Source organism: Juglans microcarpa x Juglans regia, chromosome 2D, assembly GCF_004785595.1.
Source record: "Juglans microcarpa x Juglans regia isolate MS1-56 chromosome 2D, Jm3101_v1.0, whole genome shotgun sequence".
In the NCBI taxonomy this organism is placed as follows: domain Eukaryota; kingdom Viridiplantae; phylum Streptophyta; class Magnoliopsida; order Fagales; family Juglandaceae; genus Juglans; species Juglans microcarpa x Juglans regia.
This window is the reverse complement of record NC_054596.1, coordinates 17,072,385-17,090,888: the sequence shown is the minus strand read 5'-3', so window position 1 is coordinate 17,090,888 and position 18,504 is coordinate 17,072,385. Positions and strand designations below refer to the sequence as shown.

General features: G+C 35.0%; 2 protein-coding genes across 2 annotated transcripts; both read right to left on the bottom strand.

Annotated features, from left to right (window-relative positions):
- Positions 1 to 1,587: 1,587 nt before the first annotated feature.
- LOC121248625 (ribonuclease 3-like protein 3) lies at positions 1,588 to 5,596 on the bottom strand. Its single transcript, XM_041147140.1, has 3 exons — positions 4,983 to 5,596; positions 2,389 to 2,535; positions 1,588 to 2,260 (listed from the first exon to the last, which is right to left on the bottom strand). The coding sequence occupies exons 1-3, from the start codon at positions 5,514 to 5,516 to the stop codon at positions 1,973 to 1,975; spliced, it is 969 nt and encodes a 322-aa protein (XP_041003074.1). The 5' UTR covers positions 5,517 to 5,596; the 3' UTR covers positions 1,588 to 1,972.
- Positions 5,597 to 7,818: 2,222 nt separating this feature from the next.
- Positions 7,819 to 16,935, bottom strand: LOC121248624 (lysM domain receptor-like kinase 3). The gene is made up of 12 exons (XM_041147138.1): positions 15,900 to 16,935; positions 13,500 to 13,533; positions 13,397 to 13,404; positions 13,110 to 13,271; positions 11,129 to 11,319; positions 10,657 to 10,746; positions 9,710 to 9,806; positions 9,473 to 9,624; positions 9,302 to 9,393; positions 8,521 to 8,659; positions 8,259 to 8,357; positions 7,819 to 8,175 (listed from the first exon to the last, which is right to left on the bottom strand). The coding sequence occupies exons 1-12, from the start codon at positions 16,543 to 16,545 to the stop codon at positions 8,011 to 8,013; spliced, it is 1,875 nt and encodes a 624-aa protein (XP_041003072.1). The 5' UTR covers positions 16,546 to 16,935; the 3' UTR covers positions 7,819 to 8,010.
- Between the last annotated feature and the right edge of the window lie 1,569 nt (positions 16,936 to 18,504).

Sequence of the window (18,504 nt, the reverse complement as noted above, 5' to 3'; positions counted from 1 at the left end):
AATAAATTTTTTTAAAGCAGTTTTTTTTTTTTTTTTTGAAGCAGATTCTTTTATGACAAACTTACATTTTATTAAAACCGAAAAACTGGGTTGAACCAGATTAGAACCGGTAAAATCGGATGTACCGATTTAGGAAGGTAATCAGTATGTATTCGGTTTTAAAAAATACAAAATTAGTACATACGATTCTGTCCTAAATTTTGTTCAAAACTAGACCGAACTGGATCAATTACACCACTACTCCTAATTGGAGACTGGAACAATCCAAAATAGGGAAGGCTTCACGAGTCCAATTCAACCATTAAGAGAAATGATTATTTTAAGAGAAATGGTAAAAAGCTATCATTGCTCTTAGTCATATTGTATACCTCTTTTGCTTTAAAACATATTATTTTATTAGAAAATGGTATAAAAATTGTAAAGAGGTAGCAAGGCTACCATTTCTCGAGCAATGATAATTTTACCACTCCTTTATAATTTTTCTATAATTTTTTAATAAAATAATATTTTATAAAATTTTAAATACATCAAATTAAAATCAAAATCAAAATAAATAGTTTAAAAATTTTATGTTATTAAGAAATTGTAGAAAAATGGTAAAGAGATAGTAAGGCTATCTTGAGCAATGTAAGAGAATTTCCATTCATTCTCATGAACAAAATTCACCATAAATATTAAAAACAAAAGCTTTTTAGTTTCACTTTCCATCATCTGGTGACTGGTCTAGAAGTATACACAATTTCTAAACTTTAACATGCTAGGACTCATAACCAATCCAATAGTAATTAACTCAATCAATTACACAGTCCTAACCATATTGACATGTAACTCTAGTACACATAATATCCATAAAATTCTAAATATCTATGCTACATAAAATTATCTGGTGCCAGATGTTATATTCTAAGTTAACCAATAACTAGTATGTCAAAAAATTAAAACAATAATAATAACAGTAATTATGAGAACAATATCAACATCATAGTGCTATTTACTGAAAGCTAATAAGCGACCTATCTTAATCTGAAATATTCCAATAACTCTCGAGCGGGTCAGGAGCATCCTAGATGATTTTATCTTAGAATTAATAAAATTACTATTTTTTCAAAAAGTCTGCAGGATCTCTCAACAGGCTTTGACACCAAATTGTAACTCCCTCTTCCCAAGGGTTAGGAGTGTCATGTAATTTTAAAAAGGCAGTCAATTTGATCAGTTCCCTGATCTCTTTTTCTTTCATTAAATATAATAAGTGAACTTGCCAAGATAATTTTACTACATATAGAAGCAAGAATCCCATATGAAAATATTAACAGCTTGCTACATATGTCTGAATTTTGTTTTTGGTTACCATGTCTTGAGGTTGAGGCTAGCTACCCCGCCAGATTCTAGAATCACAGTATGATCAGTTGTTATTTCTTGAAAATTAGATATCAATTGTATTTCCATCTCAAGTAAAATAATTTTTGAATCAATGCACTTGATATTTCCAAACTACAATAGATTATGAAGTTAAAGATGTATAGCATATAGTAAAGTAAAACTCTATTGACGCTTATAAATAATTGATTACCAAATTCTATATATATAAAAAAAAAATACCAAAATTATCTAGACTCTCCATTAATTAATGAACGCTAGTACATGAATATATATCATAATAAATACATATAACATTCCAATATTATACCGTCCATATATGGTAAACTCTTCCAAAATAAATCCTCAAAACAAATGATTCAGATTTATATATATATATATATATGTGTGTGTGTGTGTGTGTGTGTTAATACAACATTATAGCAATTAATAGTACTGTTACAGCGTGAGGTTTATATTAATTACTTCACAACCGACAAAAAAGGTAATTGGGTGTTCAAGATCGATCGATTCAATAGTAGTTTTGCATTCCTGCGCGCAGGTTGCTTGTTATTATTGATGCTGCATGCATGCAGTCGCGATCGATGGATGGTGATCATCGATCTTCGACAATATGATCTTTGTAGTTGTCCCCAAGTATTCTTCCCATGTTTTCCAACGCATTCTTTGCCGCTCTGTTATGCGCAATTTCCTTCTTAAGACTATACTCACCCCTTCCCACTTGCCTATCGTTTACGAGAACCTCAAACGCCATAACTTCCTTCCATAAATCTACAAACTTTACTTTCATATTTCTCTTTTGGCATAATTCATAAAGCTCAGTCACAGGATGTCTTCCAATGGTTGTGGGGTTTATTATAGGCTCCAACAATCGCTTAAACACCTGTGAATTCCAAAACAATCAATAGTTATATATATATATATATATATATATATATATATATAACATGGGGATACTGATCAGATCGACTATCAGATTACTGACATGTAGATCTTGTAGTAGGTACGTACCGTCCACACAGTGTCCATGGAGGAATTGCTATCAATGAAAACTGCCCCAATGGAAGATTCAACAATATCAGCAAGTGCCTTTGGTGCGTCAATCAGCCCATTGGAATGCAAAGGGTACTGTGAAATCCCTACTGTAAACTCTTGAATCTTTAATATTATTCATGAGTAATGTTAGATACGGTTAAAAAGTTTCAAACGCCAAATATAACTAGCAAGCAATGTTCTATCAAATTTACCATTGAGATAAATATTAATTAATGAATTGTGTCACCTATTATTTGTCTGTATTAATTAATGACTAGATTTGTTTTTAATGAAATTTGTCATCATTCATTCATCAGAAAAATTTATATTCATGACCGAATACATTCTGAGATGTCTTCATATCAAACATGACATCATAAACTAAAATAATGCATTTGGAGTTCCATCAGTACACTATTTCTTTTTGTGACTGGTTTAGTTTTCACTATTGTTGATACTCTCTACTAAGGGTGTAAATCGGTTCGGTCCGGGGTGGTGATGGACGAAAATTTTCGGTCCAACATTTTCCCCAGACAGAACATCCCTAGGGACCGGACCGAACCGGACCTGTAGCTATCGGTCCAGTCGGTCCATTCAATCCGACCCAATTATTATTTTTCTTCTTTTTTTAAAATAAATTAATAAAAAAACTTTATTTAAAATACTAAATTAAAATTAAGTGAATTATTAATGTAGATTACGTAAAAAACTCAATTAAAAATTATTTTATATGATCAATGATAATAAATTAGATGAAAATTATATTCTTAACTTATATAATTAGTTAATTGATAGAATATTAATTTGTTAATAACATATTTAAAATTTTATATTTTTAAATATGATAGGTTAGATGAAAATTACATAACTAATTATACAATTATTATATAAATAATATATATAAAAAATATATATATTTTAAATTTGGTCGGTCCAGGTTGGGAAACCCCTGGACTAGGACTTAACCGAACATCCCTAGGGACTCGACCAAAAAGTCTCAGTCCTCTATTTCAAGGACTGAGACCGACCGGTCTTGGTCCTGGGTCTGTTTCTCTGATCCAGACCGACAAACTTTCACACCTACTCTTCATAGACAATCGTTCAAGAGATAACACTTTTGTCTAAACAGAGACTTAACCTCACCTTTCATAAAAGGAGAGGACTCAACCTCTACAGACAAAAGTGTCTTAACTCTTTTTTTATTTTAATTAACAATAAGGAAACTAAAAAGGAAAGCAAAAGTCAGATATGAAAGGTCTGGTGGTGGTAAGTCTGGTGATTTGGCGGATGTGTCGAAAAGAGCTATCGGGAGGAGTGGAGTGTAAGGACCACGTGCTGATGTGGGTGGCATGTGAGAACCACACATGGTAATTTTCACAAAATCATCACTTTCTTTCGAACTATTTTCGACTTGTGAATTTGCTTATGTTGTGTGTGTCTCTCGGGAGTTGCCAAAAAGCTATAGATTTATCTTTTTCGATCTTAAGAAAGCAAAATAGAACTAAGCAAAAAAAATTTTGATAGACAAAATAAGTGAATAGAAGAATGAGATGGAGGAGGAAGCCGATACCTCCTCCCCTCTAACAAAAATAAGATCAGGAGTCATTGATTCTTTTTTTTTGGGGGGGGGGGAGGGAGTTCAAGTTACACACAAAAAAATAATTCTACAAAACTTATGTTTCTAAAAAAAAAAAAAAAATTATATTCTTAAATCAATGTGTAAATCTATTCAAATAATATAGATAGCATACTCTAAATATGATTGAAAATATAATAATTTTAAAAAAATACGATAAAACGCTCATATAAAAACTTTATTAAATGTTTTGAAAAAAGCCTTTAATCGTGATCGCGTTGCGTTGGACCCAAACGTGCCGTACAAGACTTAAAGTCCTCCAAATTGGAGATTGGAACAATTCAAAGTCAGGGATGGCTGCACGAGTCCAACTCAACGTGCCGTCCAAGCCGAAAGATACATATCATCATCACCACTCACCATTTTAACACCTAATTATTCCCTATAATACTTAATTACTTGTAATTAAACTGTGAGTTTCTATCAATTATCTTCATTCAACCAGCCTACTGCTCCTCAAATAATATCTTTTTATTGACACGGGTTGCAATCTCGAGGAATTCAAACGAAAAATTATTTACTTTCAACAACGCAAAAACTACTATGCTGACCAGGGCTCCTAAAATAAATTGAAGGTGGCGTACTGTGTAATATATATATATATATATATATATATATATATATATTTGCAGATACTATACAGAACCATCACACTTTTATATATTATTTAAAAATATATAATTTTTTTTTTATTCTTATACTTCATATTTCATATTTTTTAAGTACGAAAATAAAAAGATAAAATTATATATTTTTTAAGTGATGTGCAGAAATATGGAGTTTATGTCTAGAATTATTCTATATATTTACACAAATTTATTGATTGAAAATAGTGCAACATTAACACCAAATAATTAAAAATCCATAAATATAGAAACAATAAACATTGAATTCTATTTTTTTTTTAAAAAAATAAGCTATGTAATTAACTTACCTGTTCCATAAGAAGAGGTTTCTTGTGGCGGAGATACCTATGCAAGCCATGTTTAATGGCGGTCCGAGCGAGTTTTTCGGTGTCGACATTGGCTGCCCGGAGACGAGTCAGCGGTCCCGGAGGCAAATCCGGGTACAAGAAGTAGTGCTCCTTCGTGAAGAGCAAGTTAAGCACCGCGTCCCCCACGTACTCCAACCTCTCATACGAGTTGCAATCCCCTGAGAACGAAGAATGAGTGAATGCCTGCTCCAGCAAGCTTTTGTTCTCAAAATTGTACCCCAATATCTCTTCTACTTCGTGCAGGTCCCGGCCGAGACACTCCTCCTTCTGGAACGACTTGTTGTCCTGATCCTCGGCCTCTACAGGATTGCTGATTGGTTTTTCTTCTTCTTGTCTCTGAAGGTTTTGGAGTTGTATTTGAAGAGTTTCTTCTTGTTGATCTTCTTCACATTGTCGTCCTTCCATGGCAGGCATGCTCATGTGAGCGTGCAGGCCTGAAAGAGATGATGCCAGTCGGTTGACAACGTGCACCATATATTTACGTGACTCTTGTATAAAGATCGACGAAAGATCTCGACTAGGCCAGATTAGACTAATTAGGAAATTATAAAAGAAATATAGATATATATATATATACACACACACACACAAATTAAAAATACACGAATCTTTTTCAAACTCTCTGCGAATCATGTTTTGAATTTGAACGCGAGATGTTTTTATAAAATAATTTAAAAAATTTGAAATTATTTTATAAAGAATTGTTATTTTAAGAAATAATTATATATAATAAAGAATTATATATGCGTGTATTATTATTATTATTATTATATATAAATATATAAGAAATTTAAATGAGGGGTTGTTGGGAAGGTGGGAGAAATATAAATAGATGATGAGTTGTAAAGAGATTACGAGTTGGGTCAAGATAAAGGATGGAAAAGGATTGGCTGAACGGCGTGAAAATGGGAGCAGAAAGTTTGACTTTATTTTATAAATAAAATTAAAATAAAATAAAATTACTTTCTTGCATTTCTGGACAAAACTAGAGAGTTCTTCGAAGTCTCTAATTAATAGACAAGTTAATTTTGTAATTTAGCTTTTGCTTAATAATTTTATTAGAGTTTATTTAAAACCCATCGGCCGGTACTTGATCTTAATTACTGATATGATTTACAAAATAATGTCATTTGCAAGTTATTATCAATAACTTTTCATTAATATGATCAGATAAAATAATTCCAAAACTTATATCAGATTTTAATATTAAATTAGGTTATAAGCTCTGAAATTAATTCAATGCTAGCGACTAGTATAGTCTTTTAGATAGGAATTAGCAACCCTCCTTTTAAAAAACGTACATGGATGATAATATTTATGAAATATATAAAATACTAGCTAGTAAGTACACTGTTATGTAATTGGATTAATGCTATAAATCAACATTGAGAATTAATTTATGAGGCAGAAAATAAATCGGTTGGTTCATTCCTTAATTAATTATACGGAGATTAATTAACTAATCAAAGTATATACTATCTATTCTCCCACAAACATCATCACCATCATCGTTATCTAATAAATATTATATTTTAAAAAAATAACTACTATTATATATCCATGTACCAAGGATCATGCTAGGGTGCATTCCATTTGATAGGAATGATAATTTATGTATGTGGATTCTGTTTCTGTTGTGTCAAGACATGAGTATTAGATTATATAAGTCACTTCGAACCCAATCTATTTAAGTAAACGTATCAAACCTTAAATCCAAATCCTACCCGTTTAATTAATAGGTGACACGACATGATCCGCTTAACCTGTTTAGTAATTAACTTTATTTTTATTAGGATTAACCTAGATACGATCTATTTACTCGTTTAACCTGCTTCATATAAATTGGTTGAACTGGCTCATATATTATTTTTTAACTCAATTAATATAATACGAGGATAACTATATAAACAATTCACAATTATAATTGGATTTATGATAAAATATTTTATTATCAGTATCCATATCAACAAAAAAAAAGGTTTAATAGTTTGAGATATAATGTAGTCAAATATTAATATTAATATCACATATTCTCAATGACAAAAAACGACATATAAAACTATGCATTTATAAAATAAAAAAAGACTAATCCTAGATATAGTCATAGGATTTGCAAATCTTGTGTACTCCATTTGAAAAAAAGGTTGGGCCTACTATTAAAAAGATAATTTTTTCATGTACATCCTAAATTTGTCACTTTTTTTTTTTTTTCAAATAAAGTGCGCATGGCTTACACATTATAAAACTGCAAATATCATTTCTTTTTAAAATAGAATTTATTCATTTTATACAGATTGATTGTGGGTTTAGCAGGTTGATCTATTTATTAATCGTGTCTTATCCGGTCAATCTGTTTTAACCTAGACCCATTTATGTTAAACTCAAATTTACTTATTTTGTATCGTATTCGTGTTGAATTTACGGATTGTGTCATATATTGCCATCCCAACATTTGACAATCATCAATAAATATATATATATATATATTTTTTGCAGTTTTCTTTTTTAATTTCGTGAAGTTTCTAAATGAAAATGAGCGACTTTTGATTCAAGAAAATTAAGGAAATTAAAAAAAGTAATAAATAAATAAATTTTATCGATGGTTGTCAAATGGGTGCTACGTATCATTTTCCTATCCGATAAACACAAAGCACCCCAATACTCCCCGCTTTACGCACGTTGATTACCGCCAAATTTACCAATATTTATTCAATGCTTTAAAGCAAACAAAATACATGCCAAAACAAAGATATGTTTCAGTTGCAAATTCAAAAGCTTAATGAACCCCACAAATTTTTCTGTGACACGTGAACATGAACATAATCCGGCATACATGATCTATTTATGAATACAATAACTATAAACTAAACACAATTTACAAACCCTCCCCAAGCTCTCAATTATAAGCATTTACAAGGACGATGTCTGGAATAGCTTACTATGCAAGTAAGATTGCACTGTCTAGGTTCTACCTTCCCGACATGAGATTGACAAGAGCTGGATTTTCATAGAAGGAGCGAGCATCCCAATTCTCAGTGGTGGATGAAAGTGTCATCAGGGCAACCACGATAGCTCTCATACTTGGACGTAGTTGCGGATTCTCTTGTGTGCATGCTTTGGCAAGCAGGGCCACCTGCAACTCAAACATGTAGCTTTGATCCAATTGAAATTATATAAACAAATAATAACAGGCTTCTTTATAAGAAATTGCTTCACCTTCTGGACTGAGTCGAGTGGGTAGTCATCTCCAAGCTGAGGGTCAACTAGTTTGCCAAGGTCTTGTACAGGATCAGGTTGATTAAGAACATCGTCAAACTGTGAAACAAAGAAAATACACTAAGTATATGTTCCAGGCTGCTTTCCAAGAATCAATCTGTAAGTGGTACCAGACGGGGAAGCCTAATAAAGGCTACAAATCAAGCTCTCAGAACAGCAAGGGGGGAAGAAAGGGAATTAGAAGGATGGATAGAATATTTACTAAAGCAACAAGGCCCTTAGATTCAACATCGGAACCATTCGGCTTGACCACAGCTTCCTTGGCAGAAATAAGTTCATAAAGGACAACCCCAAAAGCATATACATCTACTTTGGGAGAAACATCTCCATACTGAGCATATCTGCACACAAATGGTAAAAATTACTCCAATTTCATACAGACAAAAAACATAACTAAAGTTTTTCCTCCCTGATTTGGAAGGAGTCCGTGGGATCAGAGGGTACAGAGAAGCAAACTCATTTTCGTTAAACCCACTCCCAAGGTGCTAAAATAAACCACTTTCAAGGAAAACATCAGCGGTTGCAAGGATTACAAAAAAAAAATTGCATACCCTGGCACCCAAAACCCTACACAAAAATTCTGACAATAAAAGAGCCTCCAAAATTCCTGATGGCAGCTGCCATGGGCAATGTGCCATTAACCACTAGTGAAATTAGCTAACCAGCAGGCCCAGAATATCTCATAGATATGGATCTAATGTTAGAAATTTCTCATCAATTACACACACTTTCTAAGTCCTTGGAAATTAGTTTATAGACTGGGTGAGATCTGCAAAAACTTCTCCAGATATACCGCTCATTGGGAATATATAGTCCTGCTAATTTATAGACTGGGTGAGATCTGCAAAAACTTCTCCAGATAAACTGCTCATTGGGAATATATAGTCCTGCTAACAGCTTGCATCTGCCACGACATCCCAAATTTACCTCTAATCGCTGTATTTTCTACCACCTTACAGATCTACAAACAAACACCAACTTACTCAGGTGGCATGTATCCAAATGTTCCCACAAGACGGGTGGGGAGTGAGGAACTTCCAACTTCAGTCAGTTTAGTTAATCCAAAATCTGCAACCTGCAATTCAAATATTTTAGTACAACGACCTGAACAAGCTTTTGAGAATATATGATAACAATAGATGTACTAGTGCAACCTTTCCATGAAAGTTCTTGTCTATCAATATATTTGCTGATTTAATATCACGATGGATATAGACAGGAACAGTATGCTCATGGATGTATTCAAGACCTCTCGCTGAATCAAGGGCAATTTGTACCCTAGTAGACCATGGCAATGGGTTCATCCCTGGAAACAGGACAACACAATCATAACAATTGATCTCTATGCGACGTCAATTATACAGATCCTCACAATGCACATGTGATTTTACCTGACGAGCCACGCAAATGTTGGCTTAGGTTTCCATTCTCAATATATTCGTAGACTACGAAAAGGGACCTCTCAATGCAATATCCAATCAAGCGCACCTGCCATGATTTATACAAGTGATATGTATTGTATGGAAGAAAGAAAAAAAAAAATCACAAATTTAGAGATCCATATATTTTCGGAGAAAAATGCACTAATGCATGACTTGTGTGATCTTACGACTTGTATACAGCTGAGTCATCAAAAAAGCTTCCCAGCAGAACATTTTAACTATTTATATTCCATTCTATAATCTCAAAAAACATAATCACACAAAAGTATAAGGACTTCCATCTGCTATTATTTTGATTCTTGTGTCTGCCTAGATTTTGTGAGTTGAAGCTCTTAACTGTGGCATCAACATTTAGACCTCTTGGCCAAGGTATATGTGGTTTTATGTGAAGCTATTCTACTTAATATCATCATTCAGTGGCTGTTATTTAGTAGCGGATGGCATTACAGTGGGATAAATGGCATCATTGATCCATGAGGGATATATCGAGTGAGTTTGCCTACATGGAGTGGTTGTCTACAGATATAGTAATGATGTAAATGAGTCTGTTAGTGCTGTAGTGCTGTAATTCACATGGATACCTCTGCATGGACAAACAGTCACAGAACCATACAACATAAACTTTAACCAAAGGGCCATTGACGCTTCACTTGGGAATTATGTTAAATTCATAACTTAAAATAGATAATTTCAAAGAGGTGAGCATAATCTCTCCAGCATGTAAAACAGAATGAACATTTCTAGACAGCTTTCTCACTTATGTGAGCATCGACCAAAGGATATGATTGATTTATGTTTTAAGATATGTTTGCTCAACAAAAATTAGAAAACAACATATAATCCAAGCAGGCTTTTAGACAGTAAATATACTGTTCTTGGGAAAGATAGTACATTACCAGGTTCAAGTGATGAACACGTGTTAAAACATTTAATTCAGCAAGAAATTCTCTGGATGCGAGCATATCCATTTTCTTGATTGCAGCTTTCTGCACAGATAGAGTGATGGGAGCTGTTAGGAAAGAGGAAAATGATAAAGCAAATAAACAAGATAGCATGCCTAAATCTGGTGTGCATGCATAATTATCCACGTAGGATATTAAAAAAGTGAACATGCAACATCGAGCATATAAGATGATGAATGTACATACCATCTTTAACCTGTGCGAAGGATCTGATAGTTTTTTTATTTAAAATATATTCCTAGCAAGCAGGTTTCTCGAAAGGATGTAAATCCTGGACACTACCGTAACGACGACTGACTAAGAAAATCAGACAAGTTGCAGAGAAAATTACATAATGAGCAAATCTTCCATGCATCATTAGTGTGCAATACACCTATGATTTATAAAAATACAAATGGCTACATACCTCACCTCTCAGCTCTGCATAATAAACAGCCCCGAAACCACCTTCACCAATCTTATTAGCCAAACTAAAGTCATCAGTAGCTGTAGCTAGTTCTTCATATGAGAACTCTACTGATTTGTCGACTGTTATGCCTGCAAGACCAGAAGCTGGACCATTTGATTCCTCATCCTTGTAGGAGGGGCTTCCATGGCCTAAATAAAAAATAAAGGGAAAACCAATAAGAACGACCATGGTTAATTTTCCATTTAAAACAAGTGTAAATATAATTAATTTCAGCGGTTGTATCAGTCACCATGATTCTAATCTATATAAAAAGTTAAAAGCATTCAGTGTCATTGCTTAAATGGGATCCCCAAGATTATTCTGGCACTATTTTGAAGAACACAATGATAGATCAGAGTTTCGAACAAATTGATCAAACTCCGAGAAAGAGTGAAATTTCTCAGCAACATCAGATAGCTTATCCACTCTGGTGAGAAAGAAATAAAAAGAGAGCCGCTTCTAAGCGGTCGGTCTAATTTTCAAGGAATAACAGCCCTCACTTATAAGCTGCTACCTCGTAAATCACACCAAAATCACGGTAGACTCGTGTGCATGGGATAGGAATTGCAAAACACTTCAGCTGAGAGAACTGCTTTCGACTTCAGCTTAGCCCGACTGTGTGTCCAGAACCAAAGCCGAGTAGACCTCCACCGCCAGCATCCACCGCCACCAGTCCACCACCAGTCCGTCGTTGTACTCCTTGGCCGATTTCCCCCAGACCGGTTACTCCAGATTTTGCCCAGGCCGATTACGTGCCGATTTCTCAAAACCAAAAGCGAAAACAAAAAAGAACTTTTTGAAAATGCCATGAGAGGATCAAAAACCTGACCCATTAGGAACAAAGAAGTGAAAGAAACATCTTTCAGCCCGTGAATTTGTCAAAAGAAACGCTCTCTTTCTCTTTCCTTTTTTTTTCCTTTCAAACCATACAAAGACGCCTAAAGACCTCAGACACACATACATACACACTTTAGACATTTCTTCCTTTAATCTATCTTGAATTCTTAGAATCTAAGAAATCCTACGATTACACACGCAAACATTAGCATTCGATCTCAAAATCAAGATTGGGTCAGCATTGCTAGACCCTGCAGCTCCGGTGCACACAACCCCCCAAAACCCCAGCCTTAACGGTCAGTTTTTTCATTCTCTCTCATTCAACTTTTCTGGGCTTCCACCAAAACTTCAGTCTGTGCCAATGAACCCATCCAATATCGGGAATCAAACTTACAGCTTTTCGGACTATTCAAATTCCAATACTGGTTTCAATACGTCGTCGTTTACAGGACCAGCGACCGGTTCTTCAAGGCCGAGGTTTGTGAAGGTGAGGAGGCATTCGAATTCCCATAATTTGAGACCAACGGGAGCCTCCGACGACCATGCAAACCTCGGCTTCAATCCATTTCAGCCCATTTCCGACGTTCAATTCCAACCTCGTCTGCATCCCAAACCGGGGCTTCAATTTCTGGCGGCTTCGGTTTTGGCAACAGTGGGAGTGAGGCATTTGTGTTTGGAGTGAACAGGATCGATTCGGGTGCGGATTTGAATCTGGGAAAGTGGGATTCTAGTGTAGGTTTGGAAAATGGAGTTGCGGAAATGAGGAACTTGAAAATTGGAAATGGGAAGGGGCTGCATACGGGGAAAGTCTCTTTTGCAGTAGTGTCTAATTTCATGTAGTGCTGGTTCACATTAACTGTGGTGGAAAGTCTAGGTGTCAGTACACTATTGGCAGGCTGTTATATTTGGAACATTGGACGGACCGGCTTTAAAGAATATACTATCTAATATAACACCTATTGTAACTTTTTTTTTTTTTTTTGGGGGGGAGGGGAGGGGGGGGGGGGGTCATAAGAGCATGCTTAGCACTCATTCATTGACATACATCTAGAAGAGCAAACAAGAAGGGGAGGGGAAGAAATTATGAAGAAAGCGTATATACCATGCCCATTCTGAGAAGATAGATACTCAGATGCTGCTAAAGGCAACATTGCCTCCACCACCTTCTTCTTTCGGTAACATCCGAGATATATACAAGCTGCAAATAACACCACGCCAGCTACTCCTCCAATAGCTATGCCAGCAATACCTCCAACCGCTAATCCTGGTTACGGTTGAGCACACGTCAAGCTTAAAAGTAGCATTGGCTCTCACTTTAATATCTAATATTTGTCTCCAAATATCAGAATAAATAATCATTATAAAACCAACTGTAGGATTAGGCCAAACCGGTTGAGCTGCAAATAAGAGAATGAAAACAAAACAAAACTTGTAAGTATAGAAACAAATGCAATTTTAAGTTTGTTAAGAATATTAAACTTATAGAAGCTACCTTGAAGGCATAGGTGGATACATATCATTTTGATCTGCAAATAAAAAGAAAGAAAAAGGAAAAGGAAAAGGCAAGTTAGTTAATGAAAATCATAGCCTCAAGAAACTACATTGAAAGGAAAAATGGTATACTCTTGATTCTTGAACTTAATGAAATTACTTGTCAAAATACCAAAGATCAAGTTTACTTGTAAAAAAGCTAACAAAAATTTTAACTTGACCATTACAACCCTTTGAGTAAATTAAACATGAAAGACAGAATGAAAATCTATCAAATTACTATCATATACTGGTCATAACATAAAAACCAGATTAATTGATCATTGCTTAACTCATATATCAAAGATAAATCTCGTTGTGCAGATGACTAAATATGTTGGTATATATAACAGTCACAAAAGCATGCTGTATATATTATGTGGAGAACCAAATTGAAAAAAAAAAAAAAAACAGGGGACCTAATCCAATACAAATTACACTACTAGCTAGACACAGGTACAAACTTACCTAAGTGGCACTCATAATTACAAACCAACTCAAGCCCCCGAATTGTATGCTTTACTATTCACGCTAGTTCACCGATTTCTACCCTCATGATCCTCATTCTTCATTCATTGATATCCATATATCAAATTCATGAAAGTTCTCTGTGCCAACCCCTTAGCGTCTGCACTGAACCTCAGTACTCTTCAATTCTTTGTGCAGAAATGACCTCATGCAATTTCTCTATCATAATCTAGTAGTGTTTTCTCTAGCGTTTTAACCAACAAAACAGTGCTTCGAATGAATTCTGAAGATGATTCAAATGAGACCGATCTGAGATCTTTTAATAAAAAAAAAAAAAAAAAAACTTGGAACACCACAATGTGTGTGATCATTTAACCTAATGTTTTTGGAGATATCTAATGCACCTAGAACTAAACTTTGAAATATAATGTGCTCTTGAAGCCACATTAGAGTGAGATATCTAACACACCTTCTGAAGGGAGCTTTCTATTTCTAATCCTAGATTGACCATTCGAATGAAATTAGTGTGATTCGAATGCAGATGAACAATTTTGTTAAATATAAGACATTTTATCACAAAAATTAAACCATTCAACAGTCTCTCATGAAACTTAACCCAAAGAAAAAGAGTAGTCAAGACTGACCTGAAGTGTATGAGATCAATTTATGACTTGTGGCACTGTAATTGTATATACGTGCAGCATCCCCAATACTCTAATGACAGGACTCAGTCAGCTTGGACTTAGACACTACTCATATTATGTTTTCAACACAACTATGGACCAAACAACTTGGTCATATTGCCTTTTCCCTATTGATAAGCAGAAGAAGAGGAGGAGGAGCTATCACTATCACTAAAGGGGAAGATCAAGCTAGAGTAAAGTTTCTAAACAGCCCGTAACTGATTCTTTGTGCTCATGGCTCATAGCTGACATTGCAAAGAAAGTAAAAAATGTGACAGTGGGCAGAGCAGCAGGCTGGGGAGGGTGCATGGAGTAATATCTGATAACTGCTACAGTTGCAGGTGCCTTAGGAAGAGTAGATGGTGTTCAGTAGATACTATTATGCTAGATGTGCTGTCATTTTAGATACTTATGTGGCTAATCTGCTTGGAGAGGGCACAGCTCATAGAGGAGGGTTATATTGTGTACCCTCTATGAAGTGGGATAGATAAAATATTTTGATATAAAACTTGTGTTACAGGCAAAACAATCGATGTTTAACTCAACAAACTTTGATATATGATCTTAAGGTTAGTTAGAATTTATCTCTAGTGATTAGCCCTACTTACACTTTATCTTTCTGAAAACAAAGGAAAAAATGCTATGTGCAACTAGGGTGTTACATGGATGATAACATAGTATCACTTGACTGGTTCACCACAATATATTGTAATAAAGAGGGGGGCACCAATGTGGGCACACACTCTCCCCTTCATTTGCCTAGGCGGTGAGGCCTAGTAATTTGAAGCACCGTTTCCTTTTATGGCTGGGCTTGATTGCCAGCCAAAGGTTACATGGAGGGGTGAGATACACCAAGAAACCCACCACTATTAAGAGGTGAGATACACCAAGATACACCATTAACTTAATCAGGCAAGAACCAACTGAACATAAATTATAATTTACCCTTAATATTCCAGTTAACATATCTTTTCTACAAGGTTGTAAGCAAAAAAACTTCCACTACTTCCTAAAATGAAGAATTGGGGAGCCCATTTCTTATACAGCCACGAACCATAGCATCTCTTTACATCATTCACAAATAGAGAACAACAACTTCTAAGAAATATGTAATCGTTAAAGAAAGTATCCAATTAGTGCTACAAGAAATCAAATCCTGACTACTTTAACACCTGTGAATTCAATAAGCTAAAGGGAAAAAAAATTGTCACCTTTGCCCGGAATATACACCACACCACTTCCTTGGCTGAAATTCACACCCGGGTTGTAATTTTGCAGCAAGGTTGTATAACTTGAATTAAGACCAGCCGCCTCCGCTACCGACTCCAGAGTGTCATTTGGCCTGAGTGGGTATGTAACAAACAACCCGAAATCCTTCGAGACCGAGCTGTCCCCACACGAACATGTCACTGTCACGTTCAACTTCGTATTCGTATCCGGTATATTATTGGGGCCATAGCTATTATACTTCTGCAACAACTCGGTCGTGGTCAGGTTCGCATACCGTTGCCGCGCCAACGTATCGTAGGTGTCACCGGATTGAACCGTGTAATCAAACATGTAACCCAGAAATTCGCCATCGATACATTTACATGGGAATGGAATATTGACACTTATATACTGTTGCATACTGTCTTTGTTGGGTATCTTTTCCTTGTTGTAACTCACGATAGTTTCAGGGTCAATATTAAGGGTAGATTGGAAAAGTTGAGCTAGGATTGTGGTTGTGAGATTTGAATTCGGCCACACGTAGTATGAAGCTAAAGCTAAATTACATTCTCTACTACATCTGGATTCGGCTATGGAACAAAAGATCGCGACGAAGACCAATACCAAAAGTCCCAATTTGGGTTTCATCGGATTTGGCAGAATTGTGACCCTAATGTGTGAAGTTTTGGCAAATCGAGAATTGGGTTTCAGGCGATCGAGGATAAAAGAAACAAATTTAAATGGAATATGCTGAATCCTTCGGACCGTTGACTGGGTGAGTTATTGGGCGGTTTGAAAATCTAAAATCTGCAGCTAACGTGAAGGATGGGGATTGGCCGGGAAAAAATAATAAGAGGTTTTTGCTTCTTATAGTAGACACATTGTTTAGGTTTAAACAAACAGAGAACCACATCTCTGTTTGATTGTCGTCTTCCGTGTCTGGAGCGACCTGAGAAAGGTAAAAGTAAAATTCCCGCGTATGTTGGTTGGGAAGACTTGGGAGTGTTATCTTTGGGTGGTTTGTGAAAGTAATGAAGATGAACTCCTACCTCCTCCTCATTATTATTATTAGCGGAGCAAAACAAAAAAAAGCAAATACTAGTAAATAAAAATAAAAAAAAGAATTCTCGAATTAAAAGATTGACTCTAATCCATATCCCGCAAAGGAAATATCGAGTAAAAGCGATTCATTATCTAATAAATAGACTAAAAAACTATATCTAAAAGTCACAGTCAAAAGAAATGTGCTGCATTTTACTGATTTGGTCCAGTTGAGGGAGATTATCACCGACATTTTATTTTGATTAGTGATTAGAGAAAACACGAACATATGAAAATAGCAACCTGCAGATAAATCGATATATAGGACTGCCACTGGCTGTGGTGGTGTGTGCATATCACGCGCCACACTAGAAAAAAGAAAAATGCTCGGATGTGAGAAAGCAGAAGTCGCTGACTACGGTGGTGCCCCGCGTGGCGGCAGAGGACTCCTTTTGGCATGGTGGCATGTGGATCTCACACACACTATAAGCTGTGCGTGAGACGCGCCACTCGTTTGGACGATATTCTCCTATCGAGGACTTGCTATTTGATTGGAAGAACGACGACAATATCCCCATCATAATTCTTTTTTTTTTTTTTTTTTTTTTTTTTGTGGCATGTACGATGAGGATGAATCCATCAATTTCCTTTTATATATTTTATTGTGTAATAAAAAATACAAAGACGGTAGAAATCGGACCCATTAATCTTCTGATGAACATTTTCATGATCCGAAGATATATTAGCGACGGGTAGCAACTTCAATCAGTTTAGCTTATAACCTGCAGTAAAAATAAAAATAAACTCCATCTATTCACTTTTTAACATGAAATATTTTTCTGATTACATGATTATGGGTCGCTAAATAGCAATTTAGACTAGAAATGGTCAAGAATGTACGTACGTGGACTAGAATGCCAGCTGCATATATGGGTCATCATTCCTCATTCCCAGGTAGCAACCGCGCGTACGTAACACACCAATTAAACATCTTAATTTGAAGCTAAACCAACACGTACGTACGTTTGAGTTTTGATGACGATCTTATATAAACATATATATTCCACAATTTTTAGCCACCCTTGATCATCATCGATCTTTATATATATTATATATATTCATCAGACAGATTTTACAAAAATTTAAGGTATAATTTACAGCAAAAATGTCTGATCATTAGGTATCAACGTCAGATGATCATGATGATGATCTGAGTCACCAGTTAGGCTTGAAAAGAGTGATCAGGCATTAATTGCAACCAAAAATAGACCATGCATGATCAATTACTTTAGCAGAATTGGGGAATCATTGATGATGAGCTCGATGCATGATCTGGCCGCGGCAAAATTAAGAAGCCGATTGTTTTGGCCAGGCTTATAGAGCATTCATGTTGATTTAGTCAAAATTAAAAGATGACTAAAATTTAAATAATTTATGTTAAAAAGAATTCGCATTGAATTAGATATTTTTAAAATAATTTAGATTTTTATTATAATAGTTGGTTAAATATGAAGAATCATAATTAATTTACTAAATATTAAAATATTAATTTTTCATTTCAACCAC